At 41.5% G+C, this 9,492-nt stretch overlaps 1 protein-coding gene across 1 annotated transcript in view; it reads right to left on the bottom strand.

Moving 5' to 3' along the window:
* Positions 1 to 5,741: 5,741 nt before the first annotated feature.
* B4galt6 (beta-1,4-galactosyltransferase 6) overlaps positions 5,742 to 9,492 on the bottom strand; it is a 65,710-nt gene continuing 61,959 nt past the window's right edge. The window contains exon 9 of the mRNA XM_057788779.1: positions 5,742 to 9,445. Within this exon, the coding sequence (XP_057644762.1) occupies positions 9,298 to 9,445 (148 nt within the window). The 3' untranslated portion in view covers positions 5,742 to 9,297. The remainder of the gene's footprint in view (positions 9,446 to 9,492) is intronic.

Genomic DNA, 9,492 nt, shown 5'->3' with positions numbered 1-9,492 from the left:
ACAGAACCCACCTTTCAGGAGACAGAGACAGAGGCAGGAAGATGTCTGTGAGTTCAAGATCAGTCTGGTCTCCAAAGCAAGTTCCAGGCCAGTCACAATAACATAGTGAGGCCCTGTCTAACAACTTAGTCTATCCAAACCCCATGTTTAACTGGATATATATATATATATATATATATATATATATATAAAATATACATATATGTATTATATGGATATATATTATATGGATATATTATATATTATACATATATACATATATGTATTATATATACATATACACATAATATCATATACATGCCAAGGGATGAGCACAGTAATATAGGCAAACAAACAAAACTACAACCAGATTTATCATCAAAGAGAATAAGCTCAATTTTAACCACAGAGTTTAATGTAATCAGAGCAGTTTTTAAACTCTAAAGTTGACAGTGTGTACACACACATAACCAAGGGGTGGAGGCATCTCTCAAAGAGAATAATCATATTCAAGTCCTACCTACATATGACATCACCTGTCAAACAAGAAAACCAAGGGTATTTTTGCCTCAAGCTGTTATCCACCAAGAGCTTGTAGCAGAAGCAGAATCATTTCTCCACAGACCTCTGTTTCCCAGACAGTTCCTTGCTTTACTTCACATGCCTCCCTAAGCTCCGTTCGTTTTTCTTTCCTGATTTTCAAAACAGAAATAAGCCTAGACTCAATCCCATCTCCCCAGCTCTCCATGCTCTCTGGGTTGGAGCTGCCCCAGCTAATTTTAAGCCAAAGAAGATTGTAATTCATCTTTGGCAAACCTAAGCAAATACCGAAGGTCCATTCCAGAACCTCTGCGAGCAAGGAGGTAAGCTGCATGCAGGCTTCTTTAACTAAATCCTAGGGATGTGCACCCTGCCCACAGCTCAGCAGGCGACCACTTGCTTTTGCTGCCACTTACTTCCGGGAAGCTAGAGATTATAAACACAAGTACAAGGTATGATGGGAGGGAAGGCCAAGGCTGAGGCTACAAGATGAACCCAAAACAGCCGTCTACATGTGGACTTGTGCTGAGCTGAAGAACACGGTTCACTGGTTTCCTCAGGAAAGCGTGTTTAGAAAGCACATGAGATGTGGTTCCCAAGCTCTGGAAAATAACGCCTATCACATAGGGTATAATAAACGTTGGAGCATCAGGGAGCAGCATCCCTTCCAAATATGTGCAGTGAATGAGTGATTGAACCAACAAATGAATGAACGGAAGAATTAGTTCCAGGTGAGCAAATCTGAGCCTTCCACCTCCTGTGACCAAGCAGTTGGGTTTTCACCCCAACATACACCTGGGAGACTTGGTACCAGGGAAACGTGGGAAATCTTCTACCTCTTCTGGGTAACCTGTTTTATGAACCAGGGCCAGTTTCTACATCAGACTGACTTTAAGAACTTAAAATATGTGTAGAAACTCTCTATGAAAAATGTCCTCCAGACTAGGGCTAGGACAAGAGTAGGAGTTTCTCCTTTCGAAAGGAGAACTAAAGACCGTGGAGAGGTTTGGAACCAGTCTTCAAAAGCAGAGTCCTTCTGCTGGTCCCAAGCCTAACTATGAAGCATCATGAGATGGGAACCCAGAGTGGGGTCCAGACCGGAGCTCTACTGAGGTCACTGAAACCTGCCCAGGGAGTAGGGAGTTCAACAGAAGAATTCAGAGGGATTGCTATAGAAAAAAAGGAAAGAAGGGAGCAGGCTGTGGAGAGGCAGTGCAGCATGTAAAGTCCTTGTCACAGAGCATAAGGTTCTGAGGCTGGGGGTCAAGAATCCACATAAAAGCTGAGTGTGATGTGCATGCCTATAATCCTGGTGTCAGGGACGTGGAGACAGGAAAATACCAGGAGCACATTGGTTAGGTAGCGTTGTCAAGTCAGTGAGCTCCAGCTTCATGGAGAGACCCTGTCCCAAAAACTAAGGGGCCAGTGAGAGAGGAAGATACTTGCCTTGGACATCTGACACATGTGTACACGTATGAAGACATCCACCTACATCCACCATACACACACATACACGGGCAAGGGCTGGGAGAGTGGGAGAAAGGCAGGAAGATGAGAGGACAGGCCCGATGGACAAAGAGCCTGTCAGCATTGTCATAAAAATATTTTAAATCCAATAGTAGCAAACTCGAACAGTGTATTCTGATTCCCTGAGAACTGAGGACCTCACAAAGATGGGCAAATTGCTAATTCTTAGAAGCTACAAGGAGCTGCTAAGAAAGCAAAAAACAAAACTCAGCCATGAAAAGAAAGTTAAGCTGTAAAAGGGCAAGGACTTGAGATGGAGATGGACAATATTCACAGAAAGGAGGCACTTGGGTTATCAGAACCTGGGGCGTGAAGTCTGGAGAGCTTTGGTAAGAAAATAAAAATCCAGGGCAATGAAGGTGAGGAGGAATTTTTGAAGTTCAGCCTGTGGCTGAGGGGCTGCATCAGGGGTGCTGAGAGTCTGGTAGACTCCCCAGTGAGGAGACAGCAATTCTGTTCATACTGAGGAGGCATGGGAAAGGTGGGAGGATTGCAAGCTCCAGTCTAACCTGGGCTACATAACAAGACAAACGAAGGAGGGAGGGGAGAGTGCGAGGGAGGGAGTAAGAAAGGAAAGAAGGAAGGAAGGAAATGAAAGAGAGGGTGGGAAGGAGGGAGGAAGGAGGAAGGAAGGAGATTTTCTATCTCTATTTCTTCTCTAATAAAAAAATAAAAGAAGTGAATTGAATGCCTTGAAAGTGTCCTCCCTGGTTCCATGATACCTGTTCAATTTGTTCCTCAGTGGGATTCGTAATTATAAGGCTTTAGCTTCAGGGCAGAGTGAAATCACATCCACTTCCAGTAATGACTTTTAAAAGAATTTTTTAGATAAGTAGCTACTAAAAACTCATTATTAACAAATAATTACTTGATTATTTCCTCCACTTTTCCTAATGGTCCTTTGAATAGCTTTTCCTTCTAAAAAAATTTTCTCTGTACAAGCAATGCCGTATTATCTCTTCTTAGAAGTATTGAAACCCTTCACCCTATATACTCAGTGTGTGTGCACACCCATGGATGGGTAAAACCTTTATAAATGTTGAGCTTCTTTGGACTTAAAATTTAAAGTTATAAACTGTCCTAAGATAGTATCCTGAGTCGAACTGCGACCGTCTTCCTGAGATCAGCTATGCCTACAGTCTCCAGAATTCATCATGGCAGACTGATAACACCCTCCTAGGATGAGATGACCACAGAACCCTCGACCTGAGTGTCACCACTCTTTCCAGCCATTTATAGGCAATTCTGCCTTAATTGCCCATAGCTAGTATATAAACTAGGAAAAAACTAGGGGTAAGGGTCCTATCTATAGGCTCCAATAAGGCCCACCATCCATATGGGGTGGAGACTTTCCAGTGTGGCTGCTTTGGGGGTCACTCATGCTCTTGTTAGTAACTCATCACGGCTGTTATGTAAGTAACCCTAATGAACACATTGGCTCCCAGGATAAACTGAGGCAGAATGTACTTTGGTTTGTGATTAGCATCTTTAGAGGGAATGCATGTTGTTCACATCTTCCCCAGAAAAAAATAAATAAATCCTTGTGACAAATTGGCTTCTAGAAAGGATTTTGTAGGCTGTTACGTTCTGGGGTGTGTGGACTTCTATAATACCTCAAATTTCCCCCAACGATCCCCTTTTCTGTTCCCTTTGAAAAGGCGGGAGTGCCTAGCAGTGAGTCTTCCCCTTCCCCTGACTGGGACCCTCTCTTGGAACTGCAGAATAAATCTATTTTCACTCCCAAATCTACTCTCACTCCTAAATAGATGTGAGAATGTACCTGAATGTAATAAGTGAAGTAATATTCTCTTCATTAACCATTTTGTAAGTTGGCCCTGTGATCCTATAAAATATTTAAAGCACATTAAAATAAGAATATCAGAGAGGCCAGGTGTGAGAGGGGTCACACCTAAAAGAACTCATGAACACTTTGTCTCAGCCTTTTCACCATAGTAGTGTGTGTGTGTGTGCGTGTGTGTGTGCGTGTATGCAATGTTAGAGCAGTGATATTGTCTTGACACAGTTAAGATGTAAAATGTTCTTTCCCTTTCTTCTTACGTGGTCCTTTTACATTAGCTGGTGGTCAGATAACTGTATTGTTCCAGTTATTTGCCACGTTTCTTCTATGACTACTACATATGTTGATCATGGGCCTTTGGCAGTTTTACTAATTGTTTGCATAATTATGCACAACCACTGTAAAAATTTCTGAGAAATCAAAGGACACCCTGCCAAATATTTCTCAAACATCACCTAGAGCCATTGGCATGGAAGAAAGGCTTCTAAACACAAAGTCAGAAGCTAACTTCAGACAAATCAAGTTCTTGTTGGGAAGGTCAGGCATGTTCCCGTGTTAGCTTATTTAATCATTCCCACGATCCCCTAGAGGCTCACTGAATCAAGAATCGCCCAACTTTAAATGCTTACTGTTTGCTAGCTAGTAACAAGTGACCCCCCAAACTCAAACCTTTGTTAATCATACGTGAGTCTTGCCAAAATCCTCCAAGTTTACTACCCCTTGTTAAGCTTTATTGCAGAAAAACAATCATTTCAACTACCCTTTCAGAGATCATGTTTGTGGCATGGAAGTAGCCTACCTATGGAAGAGTCGCTCGGACAGTGATGCTCAAAAACCCGCACAAGCAAGTGCGAGCCCATTGGTGGCATGTGCTCTTCACGTCTGCCCACTCCATCAGTTTTACTCAGAAGACGGATACTTCTTGAGGATCAGATTGGCTGCTGCCCCCTACAAAAGCCTCTAGAACACAAGTTGAAGTACTGAAGATTAAATTAATAATATGCTTCAAGGACATCAAAATACATCTTCAGACTGTCTGAAGGCTGGGCATGTTGGCACACAGAGGTCTGGTAGTTCTCTGGAAGGGTAAGCATGTGCCCTTAACCGGGCCATCTCCCCAGCCAAATCCCAGTATTTTAGAGGTGGATGCAGGAGGATAGGGTGTTCTAGGCTGTTCTGGCTACACTGTGAGTTCAAGGCCAACCTAGAATACGTGAGACCCTGCAGGCAGAGGTCAGAGGACAATCTCAAATCTTTTTTTTTTTTTTTTTTTTTTTTCTCGAGACAGGGTTTCTCTGTAGCTTTGGAGCCTGTCCTGGCACTAGCTCTTGTAGACCAGGCTGGCCTAGAACTCACAGAAATCCACCTGCCTCTGCCTCCCAAGTGCTGGGATTAAAGGTGTGCGCCACCACCGCCTGGCTGACAATCTCAAATCTTGATCCTTGCCTTCTTCCCTGTTTAAGTCAAGGTCTTTCTTATTGGTCATTGTTGCAAACATCAGGCCAGCTGGCTCACAAGCCTCCAGGAATTCTCCTGTCTCCATCTCCCAACTCACCATGAGATTTGAGATGTGTTACCAAGTCCAGCATTACATGTGTTTGGGAGACAAACTCAGGTCCTCTGATCTGTGGGGGTAAAACACCTGACTCACTCATTCATCTCAACCCTGGGCTAAGGAATTCTTGATACTATGAATTACCAAGTGTATGGATGAGAATTAAATAATAGTGTGTTTTTGTGTGAGCAAGCACTAAGTGAGGGTGTTTAAGCTTAGAGCACCATATCTATACAGTGCACCCTTAACATCAACTAAGCCATCAGTAATGTACCCAAAATTTAGTGGGGGGAAAGATAATCCCCAAAAAGTCCCGAGAAAAAACAATGACATCACCACACAAAGTCTTTAGAACATTATATTTCATAAAAGACAATGATAAAAAAGTACAAACATTTCCATGAGAAGCAAAACAAGACCAAAAAAAAAAAAAAAAAGGATTGCAAGGATTCACTAGCATTTACGTCAATGCACTTACATAGAAGTATTTCATATTATAATAAATAATCTTAAGTACACTTCCACCTCCTGAAAAACAACACTGTGACAGTTTGCTTCTCAAATGACAAATTTGCAAACCCAAGGCAAGAAATCTAGAGTGCTATTTACCTGACAGGTCTATAAAGGAAGAGGACAAGGCCAAGTACAATGACACAAAATCTGCTTCGACTCTGTCTCCAGAGGAGACTGTTGTATTGGCTATGCTCCCATTTTGTCTTCAGATGGCTACCAGTACTGTGGCTGGGATAGGAATGGAAGGTTTTAATAGATAGTTTTGTACTTAAATTTTATAAAATAAAATTTTCTTAGAGAACACCTTTTCATAAAATACAAACAGAAATTTAATTTTTAATTATATTTTGATTTACTTTGTGTGTGTGTGTGTGCGCACGTGCGCACACGTGTGAACCTGTGTGAGCACTCACGTATGCATGCACCTCTTTGTGCATGTGCACACATATGGACGTCAAAGGACAACTTGAAGGGGTAGGTTCTTTTCTTCCACACTGTGGGTCCTGGGGATCAAGGTCAGGTTGCCAGGTTTGGGTGCAGGCACCTTTTCCCCTGAGCCATCTCACAGGTAGACAGCAGAAAATACCTTTATAAAAAGGAAGAAAGCCACCTCATTCAAACCCAAGTTTTGGCAAAGAATTAAACGACATCTTCACTAAGAACCGGAAAGGATGTTACAATGAATGCGTGTACTGTCTCCCTTTCTTTGATAAGCAGTCCATCAATCATGATTTCTTTCTCTGGTTCAAAGGCATCAAATGATTTCCCCTGTGTCACGAGGACCTCCTGGCATCACTGTGTCCACACTGGACTTGCGGGACCAAGACATCTGACAGACAAGTGGTCAGAGGGTACCTTCCTCATTCAGAGAAGTTTCAACTGTCTTGAATTGACTTGTTTAGAGAAACACCACCGCCACTTTTAAACTGTCGCAGTTAACAAAGCAGTCAACTGGGAGTAGACACCTGATGAAAACCACTGGGAAGATTTGATCGGAGCAGACTGTCTGTTTCCGCTAACACATAAGGGAGAGCTTTATTGTCATATGGCCATGGTAAGTGAGCGAAACTGTCATTCATGGAAACATGCACAGGTCACTGTTCATAACTGAAAATAATTCCGGGTCTGAATTAAAAAGAGTAAAACAGAAAACAGAGGTGGTTCTCACAGGCTGGCATCCCAGATTCAACACCAAAATACAACAAAAAATACTTACATCCAATTCCTGAAGCCAAATCAACGCCAGACTTAACCCAAAAGAGTAAGGCAGACCACCTGGAGTCCTGAATGTTTCTGAAATAGTGAACTATGTACCAATGTGAAAAGGTATCCCAGTGTGGACAGCCCAGCGATATAAAATGTGTTTCCTGAATAAGATACAGCATGGTGTCAACTTCCCCACCACTGTGAGGAGGACCACCTCTGGGTTCATCATCCACCAAACCCTGTCTCACAAACCCTCAGCAACAGGAACACTGCATCCCATTGTCATTCCGTCAAATTAAACACTGCCTCGGCCACGAGAAGTAGAAAACGAACTAGCATACAAGGATCTTCATCTTCAGAAGTTCGGATTTTTCACATTTCGAGTAGCAAAAGAGTTTGAAGGTAATTATTTCAGAACCACTTCTAAGAACTAAACGCAGCAAGACCGCTGTCACGACAGAATCGGGTAAGGATTTTAATTACTGTATGATCGGGTTTGTGGCCATCAGCCTTACCAAAATTATGATGGAAGATGACAGCTGCAAGCTAAGCTCTCGCCTAGAGAAGGGGACCACACTTTCTCACAACCAGAATTCTCTCACCCCTCACTCTTGGGTAAAGTTCACTTGACAGAGAGACTGTTCAGTTTTAAATTTGTGAAAGCATGGGAGATAAAATCTTAATAAGAATATGAACTTTTTTCAAGAAATTTGTTTTCAAAAAATTATTTTTTATAATTGATATTTTTCAAAGTAAGAATACTGTTTTTGGCTTTGCTGTTTTGTCACGGAAAAGCTCATCCAAACCGAGGATGACTGGACTTGGCATTAGGTAGTGAAACATATTTCAGAAGTTACAGTATCCACATATTCAATGAACTGATTTCAAGGTAAGTCTAAAGGCCCCAGATTCAATCCCCAGCACCACAGAAAGGGGGAGGGTCTATTAAATTTCACTTTTAGTGAGAAAAATAACATCAAAGATTTCTTGAAAGTGGAAAAGAATAGTTTGAATGTTTGGCTGATATGAAAAGGGAGTTGTGTCATCTGAGAATTAAAGTTGAAGTTTATTTTAATCTAAGCATTTATCTTCATAAAAATAGAGCATCTAATTTCTCATCTAATAGTATAATTCATCTGTAGAAGCACTACTGGCTTTTCCGTAAGTTCATTCTTAAAAAAAGTTTTTAAAAGAAGATACTTTCTTTTGGTTCTCCTTAACTGGAAACAATAATGCTGCTCATTATGAAACGGGAAAAAAAAAATACAGCATATAAACACAGCCTTGGGAACTTTTTTTTTGAGGCACAAGATCCCTGACACTTACATCGGAGGTACATAGAGACATTTAACGTGAAGAGTCCTTTAGAGCATATCACTTCACGACTTTGAAGGGTTTCCTGGTAATACGCATGCAGTATGCATAAACAATATGGCTGCTGACTTGGCAAAATCTGATGAGATTGCAAGCAATGGAAAACAGAACAAAACAAAACAAAATAAAAAACCAAAAATAGGTAATTCTGGCAGGAAGAAAAGCTGGGCCAATCGTCCCTCTTTTCTTCAGAGCCCTCAGAGGGCTGTGCCTTTGCCTGCATGAGGCTGAAGGGAGATCTAAAGCTGAACACCGGGAGAACAGTAACTGCATTGTCTGTCCATCGCTGACACTCCCTTCTTTCCATACAAGGCTTAACCTTTGCTTTGAGACATAGATTTACATAGTTTTTTTCCCCATGCAAATAAAAAAAAGTCTATAAAAATTCAATGAAGGCATAACCAATTACATGCAAAATTGTGACATCTTATTTTTCAACAATTTGAACACATTTAATTTACATCACATATGTACAAAATATGTTTTGAACGGAAATAAAAGCATTCTCTTGAATTAAATTATAGATTTCAGTATAAAAATCTTCTCTTTGTAGGGAGCTCTCTTCACTTTCATTCCCAAGCAATGGGTTCAGGTCTCTAACAATACTTGCCACGGAGGATGCCCCAAAATGGGGTGCAGAGTGGGGGAGTACGATGGTATGGAGCCCACGCTGTAAACATCAGGGCTGCTGGCTCTTTTCACAGACTGCGACAATGAGACGTGCCAGTCTCTAGCCTCCATGCAGAGTACGCTCCAAGCCAAGTTCACAATCCAGCACTGTGGTCGACCCCACGAGAGACTTCTTTTAATAGTCTTCAACTGGAGCTAACTCCGGCATGAGGTTTACAGATATATTTGTATACAACCTATCAACCAGTACTTTGGGTGTGCATAATAAATTGTTCAATCCATCGATGTACTGACGCTCCTTAGAATACCTTAGTAATTTATACCTAAAAAGCAGGAAACTAGATATGAATATAGACATATATTGTCTACA

This window comes from Chionomys nivalis, chromosome 14 (assembly GCF_950005125.1).
Source record: "Chionomys nivalis chromosome 14, mChiNiv1.1, whole genome shotgun sequence".
In the NCBI taxonomy this organism is placed as follows: domain Eukaryota; kingdom Metazoa; phylum Chordata; class Mammalia; order Rodentia; family Cricetidae; genus Chionomys; species Chionomys nivalis.
The sequence above is the reverse complement of the archived record's forward strand: the minus strand, read 5'-3'. Positions and strand labels throughout refer to the sequence as shown.